The sequence below is a fragment of the Acomys minous genome, assembly GCF_964271855.1.
Source record: "Acomys minous genome assembly, chromosome: 11".
NCBI classification, from domain to species: Eukaryota; Metazoa; Chordata; class Mammalia; order Rodentia; family Muridae; genus Acomys; species Acomys minous.
In genome coordinates, this window is record NC_140492.1 from 56,007,268 (window position 1) to 56,026,144 (window position 18,877).

At 46.6% G+C, this 18,877-nt stretch overlaps 1 protein-coding gene across 1 annotated transcript in view; it reads left to right on the top strand.

Annotated features, from left to right (window-relative positions):
• The window catches only part of SLC49A4 (solute carrier family 49 member 4), a 70,347-nt gene extending 51,838 nt beyond the window's left edge, over positions 1-18,509 (top strand). Inside the window, exons 8-9 of the mRNA XM_084800499.1 lie at positions 9,446-9,628; positions 17,829-18,509. Of these exons, the coding sequence (XP_084656625.1) occupies positions 9,446-9,628; positions 17,829-17,944 (299 nt within the window). The 3' untranslated portion in view covers positions 17,945-18,509. The remainder of the gene's footprint in view (positions 1-9,445; positions 9,629-17,828) is intronic.
• Positions 18,510-18,877: the final 368 nt, after the last annotated feature.

Here is an 18,877-nt window from a genome sequence, read left to right on the forward strand (position 1 = left end):
AAGTTGCCTTGGGAGAGATTATTCATCTAATTTCATCTCAGCTTGCTAGGATGCTTGGTGGTGCTACCCAGCAACTCCAGGGTTGGATGGAAGGGAGGTGTCTGCTGGACAGATGCCCCATAGAGCAGTAACTGACCACAGCATAGCATCTGTGTTACCTCAAGACTGAAGCATCTTCAGGGGTGTTGAAAGGCATGTGATGTGTACAGGCCAGAGCAAGCTGCTTTATTTTCATGCCTTTTGACTTTATTATGGGAATTATTCCCATTTTTGTAGCACACGAAAAGTTAAAGCGTACATGTGCTCCCTGCATTTATACTCCATTTTAACAGCATCAAAAATTCAAAGCATATTCATGGCCTCTCATAGAGTACTGAATATGATTTTTAAACATTTTAAAAGAAGTGAGTGGTTTGAAGCTTATAGGACGTAAGATTAAAAAAAAGAGTAAGTTAACTCGTTTCAGTTTTGTCACTTAACAGTGACTCTTACTCATGGTCATTAGTGTAACAGCTCAAAAACGGAAGATAGGATATGAATTAAAAGGAGAGAATGTGCCAGGTGCAGTGGCGCAGGCCTGTCATCCCAGCACTCTGGAGGCAGAGGCAGGCGGATCTCTGTGAGTTCGAGGCCAGCCTGGTCTACAAAGGGAGTCCAGGACAGCCAAGGGTACACAGAGAGACCCTGTCTCAAAAAACCAAAGAAACAAAAAAAAGAGACACTGTTTTTGTAGAAGTTCTGGATATAACAATCATGAGCTCGGGGGAAGTGTATAAAACTTGCCACACGAGTGTGAAAACCCAGACTTGTAACCCTAGAACTGATGTCCAGAAGTCAGGTGCAGCTGCAAGTCTGTAACCTAGCTGTCCACGGCGGACGGGAGGCAGAGACAGCAAAGCCCCCGGCCGCTCACTGCCGGCTCCAACAAGGTGGAAGGGGCGGACTCACGGCACGCGCACTGTGGCATAAGTACGCACGTGCGTGTGCTGCGAGCGCACACACAAAAGACGCTTTAAACATGACTTCTTGAAGTAATAAAATGCTCAAAGGATCTACTGAAGAAGACCATGTAATATTTATTTGTGGAGATGTTCAAGAGAAATACGTGTCGGGCAGGACTGTGTTTCAGAAGGCAGTCAGTCAGCGCTCGTGATTTACTACTGCACTGCCTTCTTCCGAGCCATAAATAATCTGGGGGCCTGGGAAGTGTCTGATAACCCTGCATGCTGGGGTCATTGCACAGCCCGTCTCCCGGCCCACTCTTTCCAAGATTATTTGTTGTGCTTCATTTCTGCAAGATAATTACTTTGCCTTTCAGCCATACAGAACTGTAAACATAGCAAACATTCCGTTTTTATGGGACTGAAGTGTGCCAGCAAAAGATGCGCCAAACAAGGGTGCCTGCAAATTAGCAGCACGGGAGGAAATCATTGTCACTAATGACATCGCGTCCAGTAGCCCGTCCTCATCTGGGCCAGTTCCATGGACCGCATGCTTAATTTTCAGCAGGTTAGGAGAGCCACAGCAGTTACTTTCTAGGCAGAAAACGCGGTGACGTGAAAAAGAGGCGCAGCTCCATAGTGAAAAAAATCAGGGAGCCAGGCCTGGTGGCACACGCCTACAACCCCGGCTACTCCGGAAGCTGCAGCAGGAAGGTCGTAAGTTCGTTGCTTATCTGGGCTGTGAAGTATGCCTGTCTATCAGTGTGGATGTGGTTTGAGGTTTTTGTTTCCAAGATTTATTTTTATGTGTATATGGCCATGTGCATGTGCGTGCAGGTGCTCACGGATACCAGAGGGTTCTGGAATTGTAGGTGGTCATTAGCCACCCTGCGTGGGTCTTGGGGACCAAAGTCAGGTCGTAGGAAGAGCAGTACATGTTCTTAGGCATTGGGCTCTCTCTCTAGCCCCCGTGAGTTGTTTTGTTCTGTGTGTTGAGCTTGCTCAAAATTGGGGTGGGGGGGGCAGGAGCGGGGCGGGGGGCGGGGCATGTGGATAGCATTGTGAATATTTCCATTTACCATTTGCTGTTTGTTTTCACCGCTATATTTCCAAAGGAAGTTTTGTTTTATTTTGTTTTCCATTTATGAGTTTACTTTAGATGGGGAAACAGGGAAATTGTTCTAGTAAAGGTCTAATCTAATAATTGCCAGCTGTCTTTCCCAGCTTTATCCTGAAATAAAAGTTCAGTCAGTGTGCACTGTATGAAAACTTAATCTATAAGTATGCTCGTGTTCTAACCCTAGACATGTTTTTTAGCTCTCTTAAGGTAACTCATAATAAATATATGTATTTAGTTTATATGTTATATCTTACTTCTTAATAAAGACGTCACTAAATCCTTGGCTCCACCTAGGAGCACCATAAGAGTCTCAGTTTTGGCATTCTGGTAAAGATCTTCTTGCTACATGAGTTAAAATTTGTCTCTGATCTGCTCCGATGAACTTTACCCATCTGATATAATTTATCATTCAATAAATGAACCTTGGGTCTAGAGAGTTGGCTCAGAATGTATTGTGCAGGGGCCTGGAGTTTAGTTCTCAGCACCCCGAGGGCATCTCACAATTGTCTGTAACACCAGCTCCAGGTGTCCATAGCATCTGGCCACCAAGAGTACCTGCATGCTTGTGTGTGAGCGCACGCACACACACAAAAGTAATTAAAATAAAATAACGAAATTAATGACCCTCATGCTGGTGATGTTGCTCAGTTGTAGGAGTGCCTGCCTAGTGTCATGTGCCCCAGGGTCCTTTCCAGCTCCCCCCCGCCCTTGCCCCAGAGTCCTTTCCAGCCCCTCCCCCCACCCCCAACACTGGGTATAGTGGTTCATGCTCAGAGACAGGAGGATCAGAAGCTCAAGGATTTCCTCACCTGCGTAGCTGGTTCAAGGCCACCCTGAGCAACTTGATAACCTGCCTGAAAAAGAAAACTAATAATAATAAATATTTAAGTGGACTCTCTTTTGTAGCATCTCAGATATGCCTTTATCTGATGGCAGCCTGTCTGTCTTCCACAGGGAATTTTTTTTTTTTTATCTTGTTGGTCAACTCTGGGTCCTAGCAAGTTCTTTCCTCCGGCACGTTGTGACGGATCTGGAGAGCAACTAGCTCTGGAGAGCAAGTCACCTCCCTCCCTCTTACGTCATGGCCTTCAGCATTTAGAGACATCTGCCACGTCTGGCCTGAGTCTTAACTCTGAACACACACACCCTCCCCACAGCTCAACAGTCATGTAAACACACCACCCATCTACCAGCCTGATTCCTTTGGTCTCAGCCTCCTAGCGCGTCAGGGTCTTCCTTAAAACATCACCAGGATGGGGCCTGTGAGATGGTGCAGCAGGTAAACTTGGTTTAGAGGATTGAACCCAGCTGAAGGTGAGTGGAGAGACCTGGCTCCACAGGCTTGTCCTCACACTCAGCAATAACAATAGCATTTTAAATGTGTCGGGGCCCCTCATAGGTGCTTGTGAGCTGCCTCAGGCTCTGGGAACAGAACTCAAGAGCAGTGCACTCTTACTTAAACTCTGAGCCCTCTCTCCAGCCCCTAAATTTTTGTAATTTAAAAACAAAACATTAGCCAGGCAGGGATGCTCGCATGTCATCCCAGCACTCAGGGAGGCAGAGACAGGCAGATCTCTGTGAGTTCGAGGCCAGCCTGGTCTACAAAACAAGACCAGGACAGCCAATGTCTCAAAACCATGGCTTGAATAACCAAACCAAACCAAACACAAACAAAACATTCCTAGAACCGATATACCCACCTTCCTGCTATGCTCACAGCCAGAAACCAGGAGGCATGGCTGCTCGTGATCAGACACGGTTTGTTTTGAAAATGGAATGTAATTATCTCCCTCGCTGTGCTAGAAATGGCTGCCAAGCCAGGAGTTAGCAGGAGTGATCACAGTGTGTCTGCATACTGCTGTGGCCTCGCTGCCTGTATTCCATAGGCCACTGACAAATGGTTTTGAAGAAAGGCACAAGCTAAGTTTTTCCTCAGAGATACTTAAAACAATAATTGCTGACCTACTCTGCAGATGATGGCAATTCTTTTCATTTGTGCCCCTCGGATGCTCTGCCTTTGTTCTGTCAACCTGTCTGTGTGCAATCACTTCCAGCACTGCGCTGAATGCAGATGTGAGGCACACGCCATGTGTATCAGTGCTGTTGAGTAAAAAATACCAACACAGTGGCTTGGTCCAAAACAAGTTGGAGCCTGTAGGCCTGGACAGTGCCCTTAACACAGTTAGATGAGGAGTCAAGGAGGCGACATGGAAATAAAAGGAGCCAAGTTGTCCTTTAATCAGAACAGTGCTCAGGGGTCATAGGGCAGAGAAGGGAGCTTTTGGGGTGGACGATTCCCTCTGCAGGTCAGTGCCCCTATAGTCTCAAAGTGGTAAACACCCCCTGAGGTTGCTAGGTCATCTCTGCTCACTGCTAATTTAACTTGGATCTAAACATATTGGGCTGTTTGGGTTTTGTTTGGTTTTTTGTTTGTTTGTTTTTGCTTTCAAGACTTTAGTCACTTGAATTTAAGACACTTAATTTACCTGCCAAAGAACTGATAAGACGATCAAATTTGGTGTCTGGTGAACGATTTTCTAAGTCCAAAATTACAAAGTTGCTGTTGACCATGTCTTGTTTGGTTTTGTTTTTGGTTTGTTTTGCTTTTTCAAGACAGTGTGTGTGTGTGTGTGTGTGTGTGTGTGTGTGTGTGTGTGTGTGTGTGTAAGTAACCCAGGCTATCCTGAACTCATTCTATAGACCAGGCTAGCCTTGAATTCAGAGACTCACCTGCCTCCACCACTGAGAGTAGAGGTTTGTTTTGCTTTTTCAAGACACTGGGGGAGTGTGTGTGTGTGTGTGTGTGTGTGTGTGTGTGTGTGTGTGTGTGTGTGTAAGTAACCCCGGCTATCCTGAACTCATTCTGTAGACCAGGCTGGCCTCGAATTCAGAGACTCACCTGCCTCCGCATACCCTGAGTCTCATTAGCTGCTGCCTGTGGTGCTTCTTACTCCCTTCTCATCTGCATTTTGGAATTTATCTTCTCTTTTATAGATGGGGTCCCAGATAGCCCAGGCTTGCCTCAAACTCAATACCTAGTCAAGGGTGACCTTGAAAATCGGATCCTCCAGCGTCCACATCCAAACTTTTGGGGTTACCGTGTGCATGGCTGCACATGACTTACGCAGTGCTGTGCATCAAACCCAGGACTTTGCACTTGCCAGGCAAGCACTCTACCAACTAAGCCCTTCTCTGGAATTTTTTTTCCCAAGATTCGTTTATTTATTATTTATACAGTACTCTGCCTGCATGTAAGTCAGAAGAGGGCACCAGATCTCATTATAGATGGTTGTGAGCCACCATGTGGTTGCTGGGAATTGAACTGAGGGCCTTTGGAGGAACAGCCAGTGCTCTTAACCTCTGAGCCATCTCTCCAGCCCCTGGAATTTCTTTTTTAATTGCTGATCACCTAGGGCAGTGGTTTTCAACCTGTAGGTGGGCACTCCTTTGGGGTTTGAATGACCCTTTCACAGGGGTTGCCTAAGACCATACAAAAACAGATGTTTGCATTATGATTCATAACATTAGCAAGATTATAGTTATGAAGTAGCAATGAAAATAATTTGATAGCTGCAGTCGCCACAGCATAAGAAACTGTATTAAAAGATCACAGCGTTAGGAAGATTGAGAACCACTGGCTTTTAGATTTGTGTATTTTAGTTACTGAAAATGTATTCATATGTAGTTTTCTCCCTCTAAAGTTCAGTTATTTGGTTTGTCATGGGAATGAATTTTTCCAGGGCTATGATCCAATTTATGTGCCTAGTATACATCCATTTAAACTGTACATTGCGTTATACAAGATTTTTTTTTTCAGCTTAAACTGCAGACCCATGAAATCTTATTAGCTTTTTTGAAAAAATCCAGATCAGCGCTTCATTTGTGTTTGTTCTGCTAAATTACCTTGACGTTTTAATTGAAAGGCAGTTTATTATCATTTTAGTTTCACTATTATAAAAAGTCATAGAAATATTTAATGATTGTGTAGTTTGATCCCTCTGTGATGAGCAGGAAATTATCTTGTCTGCTTGACTTTGAATAGATGACACTCACCCACTGAATACATCAAGGCTGAACTGAAATTCAAGTAGAGATCAAATTGAGACTTTGACGTTCTGCATGCCCAGAACACTGGGGATGCATGCATTGAATCTGTGTGACGTTCTGCATGCCCAGAACACTGGGGATGCATGCATTGAGTCAGTGCGACGTTCTGCATGCCCAGAACACTGGGGATGCATGCATTGAATCAATCAGTGCACCCACAGCTGTCGTGCCGTCGTTTTAATTAGGAAGACAGTTACTTAACTCGCTTCTGTGTAAATTATTTGATTCTTTAGTTTCTGCAGTAGAAAGTGATTTTAGCATATACATCCAGTGCTGTTTGTTGCTTTGTTTGAGTTAAGCTCTCTTAGTCATCATTTTTATTCCATTTCGTTTTTTCAGAGACAGGGTTTCTCTGTGTAGCCTTGGCTGTCCTGGACTCGCTTTGTAGACCAGGCTGGCCTCGAACTCACAGTGATCTGCCCACCTCTGCCTCCCAATGCTGGGATTACAGGAATGTGCCACCATGCCTGGCAGTCATCATTTTTATAGCAATAAAAGAAACAAATACTGAGACTGGTGAGATGGCTTAGCAGTTAAGAGCCCCTGCCTCTCTTGTCTAAGACCCCAGCGTACACATTCCCAGTGCCCAATTGGGTCTTCTCACAGTTGCTTGTAACTTAAGCTGCAGGGAACCCAGCATCCCCGTCTGCCCTCTTCAGGCATTCACATCACACACACACACACACGCGCGCGCACTCGCATATATACATACACTCACATGTATGTACACACACATATATATATGTAGAAACAACACTGAAGCCTAGACAGCTGTGTTTTCTCTAGTGGCCCTAGAAGTTATATCATCCATTCCTACACATAACTTAGCCCACATATCATAGCTCATCTGCCTTGTGTATTACAGCTTCTGATAAGCGAAGTGGGACTATTTATTCCAGGGATCCTGGACTGTGCCTGGGTACATGGTCACTGGCATGGACACAGCTCAGGCATTGCTGGTGGCTTCTAGCCATGGCGCTGACAGCCTTTAAGAAGTGGAGCCCCATCAGCTGTCAGCGTCATTTGTAATGAAATGCCCCTCCTGTTAACTAGGTAAGTGGTAACATAGTAAAACAAAATGAACAAAACAAAACCCCTAACATTTAAATAGTAGAAAAGGAAAGTACAGTGGCATATGTCCACCTCTCTTTCTAAGACAGCCCTGTCAGCAGTTTCTTCTGTGCTGTGGAGAAGTCTAGACCTTTACAGTGTATGTGTATTTCTTTTCTTTCAAGATACAACACTTCCTAAAGCTTTTCACATGTGCATCTAGCAATATGTAAGTTATTGCATACCTTTGGGGGAATTGTTTAGTTTGTTTTTATTGTCATCAGTGTGGCTTATTGATGAGGGTTTTTGTCTCATTTGTTGAGACAGCTGATCTTAAACTTGATGTATAGCCAAGGATGACCCAGAATTCCTGATCTTTCTGCTTCACCAAGTGCTGGGATTAGAGGCACAAGTCACCATGCCCAGTGTCCTTGTATTGTAATGCTGTTAAATAGAATTTTCATCAGCCAGCCCCCCACCAAAGGGGAAATACTGCTTTCCTTTTTTAAAGTTATGTGTAACTTTGTGTGTATTGGTGTGGGTTTGTGCATGGGTTGAGTGCAGGTGCTTGTGGTGTCCAGAAGGGGGCATCCGATCTCTGGAGCTGGAATTACTGCTGTGAGTATTGATAACTAAGTTTGGGTCCTTTGCAAGGATTGTTCTGGCTCTTATTCTCAAAGCATTTATTTCTCTGGCCCCATTTAGCTTGTTTTCAATCTTTGCATTTACCGCAAACAGCATCTCAGTGTTTGCCCCGTGTGTGTCTGTACCCACACAGATAGAGCATAACGTCCCAGAAGTGGACTGTTGAACTAGAGAGTAAGCACATGGATCTAAGTGAAATGTTTCCAAGCCACCTACCAGAAAATTAACTAGTGTTACTGTTGCCCACATTTACTTGAGACCCTCCATGGAGTCCAGGCTGGCTTTGAACTCAAATCTTCTGGCTCCCCTTCCTGAGTGCCAGGCTTAGAGACAGGAGCCAGAATGTTAGTATAGGAAGATTATTTCTAACCCTGTTAGAGGCTGGACCTTTTCTTGTCATTTACTTCAGTACTTTTTTGTTTTGAACTCCTGGATGATGTGTTATTGAGTCGGTAGCCCTTTCTTGCCCTGATTACCACTGACCAATCAATAAATGATTATACATTGGAAATAGAATACTCAATAAAAGCTACCAGTGAGCCAGGCCTGGTGGCACATGCCTTTAATCCCAGGCAGAGGCAGGCGGATCCCTGTGAGTTCAAGGCCAGCCTGGTCTACAAAGTAAGTCCAGGACAGCCAACGCTACATAGAGAAACCCTGTCTCAAAAAAACAAAAAACAAGACCCCACAAAGCATACCCACACAGACACAGCATACACACTGCACAGCGATACGGTGCATACAATTTGTAAAAAGTGTCTTGAAAACTATGCTGTGTTTTAGTGGGGTCACGTGGCTGTTCAGCCGCCCCAGTCCTGTGATTAGAGGCAGACTCAGCACAGTAGTAGTATATGTGTTTGGGGTGGAAACCCATAAAAAGACTCTGACACACAGGCCTCCTCCCCAACTGAGGACTAGTGCTCCTGTTCTCTGAAAGGATGCTGAACGCCTCATGCAGCACTTGGAAGCCACTGTGAACCAGGCTCTGCATGTGTAATTTTCAGTAACATGTGTCTTATATTTATTCTTGCATTTTAAGTTCTCTTTAAAATTGTAAAATGAGACAAGATTTGTTAATTAACTTACTGCGTTTTTATTCCCTCACCTCATTTGCTTTTTTATGAATCTTTTCATCAAAAGCTTTATTATCTTTTTATTACATGTATTTATTGGGTGGTGCATGGGCCATACTACACAAATGGAGGCCAGAGGACAGCTATCAGGAGTATGTTCTCTCCTCACACCATATGGGTCTTGGGACTGAGCTCAGGCTCCGCGGTGGGTGCAGCCCAGGATGTTTTTAATTTGATTCTAATGCTAAATTGCTTTTGTGCTTCGGAATAATCCACCAGAAAGAGAAAGCAAATAAACTGGTAATCATTCAGCAACAAAACCTGTTCTTACTGCAGAAAACCCGGGTGAGCAAGGAGATGACAGCTGTGTGATGTTCTGTCAAACTTCATCAGCAACCGTGGGGAGGAGGCACAGCTCCAGAACTGCTGTATAGAAAACCCAGAGCCTGCCTGCCCTGGCTTGTCACCGCTGCCTTCCGTGAACTAAAATATTTGTGTTTTTATTCCAGTGACACTGTACGCTTCCTGCATCCTCCTGGGAGTGTTCTTGAACAGCAGCGTCCCTATATTTTTTGAGCTTTTTGTGGAAACTGTCTACCCTGTTCCAGAAGGAATTACTTGTGGAGTTGTCACTTTTTTAAGTAATATGTTCATGGGAGTGCTTTTATTTTTTGTCACATTTTATCATACAGGTAAGATTTTGAATTTTTTTTTTTTTTTTTTTTTTGGCTATCTAAATGTGTTATAAGACAGGTTTGTGAACCTGATGGATAGGGAACCTGTGTGGAGAATTCTCACTAAAATACTACTTATGTAAGCATTCACATGCCAATCAAACAATAGCCACAGTTGTTTTTCTTGAAGTGTGCCCATGGGAACCCCCACCCCAGAGTGTTTGAATTAATCCAGGTGGGGAGGACTGTCATTTGCTTTCAGTAGTGTCTTTCCAGCACGCCCCCCAGCCAGGTGATTCCAACAGCATTCACATTGAAAGTCCCTGGTAATGCAGCTTTAAAATACGCACAGACTGTTCTCTCTGAGCACAGAGTGTAAATTAGTGTCAGGGGTGTGTGTGTGTGCTTTAAAGCCTTGGAGATAAATAGGAGTAAGTCAGTGGGCTGAGCTGTTCTCTGAAATGGGTTACTCCAGGAGGCCACACTGTTTGTAGGGAACTTCTGACAAGCCTGTAATTGAAGTGGTAACTACGCTAACCTCCTTGGCCAGAAGATACATCCTCAAGATGCTCAAAGCAATGAAGCAAAAATCATGACAACTTGAACTTCTAACTGCACAGTGTATCCAGATGATAATAATCTTCATAATATGATTAACAGCAAACTAGATGGCCCCTGTCAGGCCATGCTGCACATCGGGTTTTGGCTGTGCTGCACCTGGTGTGGGCTTAGCGTACGGTCAAGGGGAGAAACACTGATGTCGTTACCTGGTCTCCTCTGTTTTCAGTAGGAAAACACCGCCTGTTAGAGAAAGAGCATCCACCCTCTACACAGGGCCTTGCCTCTATTGTGTTACAGCTTTAATTCACTCCAGTTGTGCCGAAGTGGAAATTAAGGGGCTGTTTCCCCTTTGCATGGCAAAGCATCAGAGCTCGTGTGTGCCCCTAGCATGACAGAAACAATTTTCCAGCTGACGGGCCCAGGTTTACTAAGTAGCCTGTGCAGCCTAGCAGAACATGACTTTTCTGTCAACTAGAAATAGTTTTTTTTTCCTCATGGTATTTAAAAACAGCTGTTGATGTCGGATTACGTTAATCCACAGTGAGTCTCTTGCCTTGGTCTCTAATATATAACATTATCGATCAGTATAAAGCAGGCACCAATAGCAGCAACCACGCTAAAAACTATTTCTTTCACTCAGTTTTCCATTACTGCTTTGTTGAGAAAAGTTTTATTGTTCCCGTTGTTTTAGAGATTCCGTGCATGATGAAGTAGCCACTCTGATGGTCTCATAGGGCGTGACGAGGGAGATCACAGGGCAGATGGCAGGATAAAGGAGGGGCAGTCACCACTTCCCACCTCTCAAAGGCCCAGCACCCACTGCGGTGGTACCCAGCCCATGGCCTCTGAGGACTCAGTCCGTGTCTTCATCCCTTAGCGCTGCCGTATGCCGAAGAGCACTGTGTTCCGTAGTCATCTCTCTCCTTAGGCCCAGCAGCAGCCTTTTTGGCTTTGTTGGTTGGTTCATTGGTTTTTGAGACAGGGTTTCTCTGTATAGCCCTTGCTGTCCCGGAACTGACTATAGACCAGGCTGCCCTCAAACTCAGAGATGCGCCTGTCTCTGCCTCCCAAGTGCTGGGATTAAAGGTGTGTGATGTCACCACCCAGCCCCCAGCAGCAGAGATTTTGATAGACCCAGCAGAGACTGACACCTGCATGGCTTAGCTGGAGCTCTCCATGCCGATTCAGTGACCAGAAAAGCACCGAGCACCGTTTCTCCTAACCTCTGCCCTGGTGATATAACCAAGAATTTCTCTTGTTCAGAGGAGGGCGCAGTCCTCTCCTTAGTTGCTTTCTGATCCCGTGTTCTTGCACATATCTGAACAGCTGGTGCAGGTTTCTGCCTAACCTCTTGGCTCCTGTGAACCAGTGAAACTTGCAGTAATAATTTTAACCCACCAAGATGACTTCCAGACAGAAAACATTCAGTAAATACTTGCACATGGGTACTGGGTGTGCAGGTAGGTGTGAGCGCACACAGTGTGCATGCTCAGAGGCGTGCTTTGTTCCTTCTTGGTAATCAATTCACTGATGCTACAGCATGGCTGAGCAGGCTGTGTTCTAGAGACGTGAGCCCTATAAGTGTGTGAAAACCACGAGCACAGGTTGCTTAGCACTGTGACTGCGTTGAATTCCTCTCTCTCACACTTAGCTGTCACTGCCCTACAAATCCTGCAGCAGAACACCACATACTTTAGGACCTCAGGAAAAACCAAAAATCTAAAAATCTTATAACATGATTTCCTCAAATCCCTCCTAGTACTGCAGCCCAGTGTCCTAAGCACCTCATGTAATGGACTTTGATGATCTTTCATAAAGTGAGTGTGGAAATGCTATAATTTAGTAACTTTTTTTTCTTTTTTTTTGGTTTTTTTGTTTGTTTGTTTTGTTTTTCAAGAAAAAGTTTCTCTGTGTAGCCCTGGCTGTCCTGGACTTACTTTGTAGACAAGGCTGGCCTCGAACTCACAGCGATCCTCCTGCCTCTGCCTCCCAGAGTGCTGGGATTACAGGTGTGCACCACTGCACCCGGCACATAATTCAGTAATTTTAACAAGAAAAGTCCGTGACATAGATGTGAAGATTCAGCTATTACTGTACTCTTGTAATTCCTGAGTTTATTGGGGTTTGGTTTTGTTTTTTTAAGCCTGGGTTTCATTCACTCATCCGTCCATCCATTCATTCATCCATTCATCCATTCATCCATCCATCCATCCATTTTGGTTTTAAGGGATTCCGTCTTGCTGTATCACCCAGACCTGTCTCAGGCTCCAGGGTCCTTGTCTCACCCTCCCAAGTACCAACAGCAACAGGCATGTGTCCCCATGTCTGGCTGAAGGCTGGGTTTTGATCGTTGTAAATAGCTGCGATTTTTAGCTCTCCTCTCAAGGAAGTACTCTGCTTCCTGACAAGGTTCTTTCCCACCCACACTGAGATGTCTGGCAACTGCGTGGGATAATTTTCCAAGGCTGCTCACCCCCCACCCCTCCTCCCCAGGAGCCCATCAGATCAGAATGCCTTGCCACAGGGTGGCTTCCACCTGTGCTTGCTTCCAGATTAAGGCCACTCACTTACAGGGAGCTCTGGGCCACAGGGCCTTTTGGTTTTTCCTAGTAAGTGAGACCATATCAGAATTTTTTAGTAATTTTCTGACGTAGGGCTTTCAAGGTGAGTTTGTAAAAAAGAAGTTGCTTGCTCCCTACCATAAGAGGAATGTTTGCTTTGAGATCCTTGAGTTGTGACAGTGCGGTGATGCCTTGTTCTAATAACATCCCAGGAAAAAATCAATTTGGGCATGCTGCTGTCCTCCATGCACTCCCAAGTGCAGTCTGCTTTACAGTCTCGTTTGTCTTACCTGCTATTTCTGTTTCTAAGCTGAGCAGTGAGTGTTGTCTAAACGCATGAAGATTTTGAAGTGGCTAACTGAATTTGAGGCTGTAGTGCCATTCAGGAGATCCAGGGGCGTGGCTGAGGTGGTGTGAGGTCTGTGGGTACGCGCAGTGGGGTACAAGGAGCAGGGTGCTGACAGGGAGTGCCTCCCGACTGCTCACCAGGAGAATGGCGACAGTTTTGTTAAATACTTGTTGGCTCTGTAGGTTCTGGGGATGGCACTTGTGGATGATCAAGTGGTAAACATGGTGACACAGAGAGGAGGAAAGAGCTTAGCAGCTTCTAGGAAACGGAGAGAGGATAAACAGCCAGTGCAGAGGTGCTGTGCAGGGTTGACATGCTGCACAAGGCCAGTGCAGAGGTGCTGTGCAGGGTTGACATGCTGCACAAGGCCAGTGCAGAGGTGCTGTGCAGGGTTGACATGCTGCACAAGGCCAGTGCAGAGGTGCTGTGCAGGGTTGACATGCTGCACAAGGCCAGTGCAGAGGTGCTGTGCAGGGTTCACATGCTGCACAAGGCCAGTGCAGAGGTGTTGTACAGGGTTGACATGCGGTACAAGGCCAGCGCAGAGGTGCTGTGCAGGGTTGCTATGGTGCACACAGCTAATGCAGAACTGCCACTCAGGGTTGGCATGGTGCACACAGCCAGTGCAGAGGTGCTGTGCAGGGTTGACATGCTGCACAAGGCCAGTGCAGAGGTCCTGTATAGGGTTCACATGCTGTACAAGGCCAGCGCAGAGGTGCTGTGCAGGGTTCACATGCTGCACACAGCCAGTGCAGAGGTGCTGTTGCAGGGTTCACATGCTGCACACAGCTAGTGCAGAGGTGCTGTATAGGGTTGGTGTGCTGCACAAGGCCAGTGCAGAGGTGCTGTGCAGGGTTGATGTGCTGCACACAGCTAGCACAGAAGTGCTGTACAAGGTTGGCATGCGGTACAAGGCCAGCGCAGAGTGCTGTACAGGGTTGATATGGTGCACACAGCCAGTGCAGAGGTGCTTTGCAGGGTTGATATGGTGCACACAGCTAATGCAGAACTGCCACTCAGGGTTGGCATGGTGCACACAGCCAGTGCAGAGGTGCTGTGCAGGGTTGGCACAAAGGTGCTGCTCAGAGCCCATGCAGAGTGAAATGTGGCACTTGAGCTATACATTGGCATAGGCGACGAGGCTGCAGTGTGTTAGTCGTTTGCAAGCAGCTCATACAGGGTGTGCTGTGTTGTCCTGCTTCCAGCATGGATTTGTTTCCTCCAGTGAGAAGCAATAGGAAGGTTTTCAGGGAGCCACACAGCCAAACAGATAAAAGCATAAGAATGCAAACATTTTCATGGATCGGGTACCATTCAGTTATGTTCTATGGCACTGAGATCAGAAAGTCAGTGATCTTTTGGCTTTGCAACTTAGATTAAATTTTTAAGTGAGCACCTCCCATCCCACCTCACCCACCCCTGTGCCCCAGCTATGATTTCCATGAATGGTCTTAACACAGAGATGCAGGTACTCCCCTGCCTCTGACCTTTTACTTTCTGGAAAGGGAAGTGATTTTAAAGAACACTTGCTGTGTGTTGAGCCAAGTGAATTTCCTAACAGTCGATTGGACTTTCCAGAAAGACAGCAATGAATAAACATCTGAACCTAGACAGAAGGAATCATTTTACCCTCTATTGAAATAATTGCTCAGCTTTTGAGGGCCAAGGATAAGTTGGTCATGACAGTGTGCTGCTTTAAGCTTCTATAAGTTAAAGTCGCTGTGATTTAAAAGGAGCAATTGCAAGTCACATTGCCAGGTGTCTGCTACATCCAGTGCTTATACTGTGCCCGTCAGTCATGGTGCTCACAGTTAGCACAGCCTGTGCTTCATCTGCTCCGACATCCAGTGCTCACACTGTGCCCGTCAGTCGCGGTGCTCACAGTTAGCACAGCCTGCTCTTCATCTGCTCCGACATCCAGTGCTCACACTGTGCCCGTCAGTCGGGGTGCTCACAGTTAGCACAGCCTGCTCTTCATCTGCTCCGACATCCAGTGCTCACACTGTGCCCGTCAGTCACGGTGCTCACAGTTAGCACAGCCTGCTCTTCATCTGCTCCGACATCCAGTGCTCACACTGTGCCCGTCAGTCGAGGTGCTCACAGTTAGCACAGCCTGCTCTTCATCTGCTCCGACATCCAGTGCTCACACTGTGCCCGTCAGTCGGGGTGCTCACAGTTAGCACAGCCTGCTCTTCATCTGCTCCGACATCCAGTGCTCACACTGTGCCCGTCAGTCACGGTGCTCACAGTTAGCACAGCCTGCTCTTCATCTGCTCCGACATCCAGTGCTCACACTGTGTCCGTCAGTCGCGGTGCTCACAGTTAGCACAGCCTGCTCTTCATCTGCTCCGACATCCAGTGCTCACACTGTGCCCGTCAGTCGCGGTGCTCACAGTTAGCACAGCCTGCTCTTCACTCTTCAGCCCCCTCCTACCTGCTTCAATCTGCCTAGTGAAGCTATCGTCAGAACTCCAGGCTGTGTGTTCAGTATAAAAGCAGAAAATGCCCGAGTGTCCTTCAGGGACTACGAGTGTGAGGCAGGATGGTAGGGGCCAGAGCGTTTCTCGGTTCCATGAAATCCAGGTACAGCGCAGAAAAGAGCCTGGAGGAAAATGACACTGGAGTCCACACCTGTGTACACTGTGGGACACTGAGTCGGACCTTAACTGCGGTCACTGAAAGACGAGAAGCTGCACCTGCTGGACGCTCGGCTCAGTCTCCTCTAGTCCAGCTTCCTCGGCTCTGTGAGCTAAACTAAAGCAGTGCTGTGGGGATTCCAGGATGGTTTGGAGATTGAGACGGTGTTGGCAATTTAAAGAAAGACAAACTCGTGGAAAGGATAGCAGGAGGAACAACCATATTCCTTCATCTTTCTCATTGGAACTGATGATAGTATAGACGGACGAGTTCTTCATGCCAAGATGCTGCTTGCTCCTAAGCCTGTGGACTGATGGACAGGTGGGGTGAGAGCAGGAGGCGGCTGGCCAGATGCAGGTCCCCAGCTCTTGGTCCCTGGAGCTCCAAGCAGCAGCCAGGGACAGTCACAGTTGAGTGACAGCAAGTGGCCTGGGCATGTCCTGTTACTCCTAGTCCACGAGAGCCCTTTTGAAACTGATTTTTTTTTATTTTAAAAATCTATTTATTCACTTTACATCCCAATAGTAGTCCTCTCTCCTCTCCTCTCAGTCCTCCCTCCCTCCCTCTTCCTCTCAGAAAAGGGGAGCCCCTCCCCCCACCTGCCAATCCCATCAGGACTGAGCATATCCTCTACCACAGTGGCCTGGCAAGGCAAACCCACCAGGGGGAAGTAGTTGAAAAGCATGCAAGACAGTCCTTGTCAGAGAGAGCCTCTCTCCCCTGCTCCTCTGCCTAGGGGACCCACATCAAGACCAAGCTGCCCACTGGGTACATATGTGTAGGAAGGGGGCCTAGGTCCAGTCCATACATCATGGTTGGTGTTTAGTCTTGCAAGCCCTCCTGGGCCCAGGTTGCCTGGCTCTGTTGGTCCTGTGGAGCTCCTGTTCCCTCCGGGTCCTAGCCTTCCTCCCACTCTTCCACAAGGCTCTCTGCGCTCTGCCCGATGTCTGGCTGTGGATCTCAGCATCTGTTTTGATCCATTGCTGGGTGGGGCCTCTCAGAGGACAGCTATGCTAGGCCCCTGCCTGCAAGCATAGAAACATATATGCCCCCAAATGCAAGGGCACCCACATTCGTAAAAGAAACTGATTCTTGATGCCATTAAGTCAGATAACAGCCAAACCACCTGCCTGGATGCCTTTTGCAGGTTTCCCAATGATTGGCATAATCCAAGACGATTCATGGTAGGGGGGGAAAAAACTAAAAGAGATAAAACCAAATACACTGATTCCTCTAGGAGGAGAAATGGTTAATTCTTTAATGTTTTACCTTATTTTTCCACAATTTGTTTTGCAGTGGTTACTGTTAAATATTTTCATATGAAGTATATATTTCCATCAAAACACATGAAAATATTATCTTAAAAAAGTCAATTGAGGAGGCGGGGAGATCACTCAGTGTTGCTGTGCAAACATGAGGATTGACTGTGATTCTCTGCACCCGTGTGAAAAGCTGGGCGTGGCCACATGCATGGAGAACTCCAGCACTGTTGGGGGCAGAGCACGGCTGAGGTTTGCGGACCACCAGTCTAGCTGGTAAAACAAAAACCGCATGAGCTCTAGGTTCAGTGAGAGGCCTTGTCTCACAGGCGTAAGGCCAAGTGTGATAGGGAGGGACACTGACACCCTTCTCTGTGTGCACACGTACACTCACCATGCATATAGCTCACACATGCTCACGCATACACATGCGTGTGTGTGTGTGTGTGTGTGTGCATGTAAATAAAGTGTGATTTTTCTCTTTATCTAAATCGACCCAGTATTTCTAAGCAAAGACAAGAATGTCGGTGATAGGGGACACTTAAAAAATCAATTAATAAGCTAACATTTAAGGCGATCAGTTTCGTCCCTTTGAACTAACAGATTGATTTTGCAACCAAAGTCAAGGTGTATCATATTGGTGAAAAGTGATTAACAACATTGATTAAATATTCCTCGTGAAAGTCCGGTGATACGTCGCGCCTGTCTCGCGGCCCCGAGACTGCCGTGTGTGGTGAAGCCGCTTGCTTCAGACTGCAGCGCGGACACCTGGGCATGCAGGTGGTGCTGTGCTGGTGCTGCATAAAAACGCGTACAGCTGCTTTATTAGAGTTTATCTTTCTGTCTTACAGAGTTGTCTTGGTTCAACTGGTGCCTTCCCGGGTCATGCCTCCTCAGTCTTCTCCTCATCCTGTGCTTCAGGGAGTCCTATGACAGGCTCTACCTAGATGTGGTCGTCTCGGTTTAAGTCCACGGACGTGCAGACGTTAAAGGGATGTCAGTCCTGCGCACTTGCTTGGAATGGCACATTCAATAGGGGAGAAAAGGCGAAGAAAGAAACTTTCAGAGGTTTTTTGTTGTTGTTGTTGTTGTTAAGTTGCAGCACCTCACATTAATTTAATGACTACTATAGGTAATAATGATGCAAGACTTAAGTGTCACAGGGATTTGGAAACTCTGTGGCTGCACACATGTGCGAGTGCACACCCGTGCTGGCAGCACACTTGTGCTGGACTCTGGGGTGGAGGTGTGACATCCCAGGATGCACTGCCCACATAAGTACCGCCCTGTGTGCATTGTGCCAGTGCTAACCTACTGATGAGCTGCATTATGGCAAGAAGCAAGGGCATCAGTCCCAAGAAGATGACTCCTCCTAGGTACACAGCAGAGGAGTGGGGGAACCGCCACTAACTTCTAAAGACGTTGGATCCTGTGTCAGATTTTAATTACAAAATAGCCGAGCTGTACACCGGTGATAAAAGTTAGCCACATGTACACTACGTGTTTTTCTAATAAAGCCATTTCTTATATGACTCCTTATTCTCAATCAGGTTGGAAGCATTTCTCTGCCTTTGGGTACAGGCACTGCCTCTTTTCCCCTCGCCCTTGTTTCTGTGACTGTAGCAGCAGTCACTGCAGCGAGGTGACTAAATGCCTGGTAGGGTTGCATTAACTGTCGTGTGAAAAGTGAATTCCGTTATGATGTAGCACTTTGTTATAAATGAAATGAGAGCCACACGAAGCATGTGTGTCGTAAACACTTTATGGTGGCGCAAGTGTAAAGTCCAGTGCCCACTGTTATTTACTGGCTTAGATTATATTTAAATGACTCCCATTTGAAAAGGACAGTGTATAACATTGAAGGTTTCAGATGTGTGTGTGTGTGTGTGTGTGTGTGTGT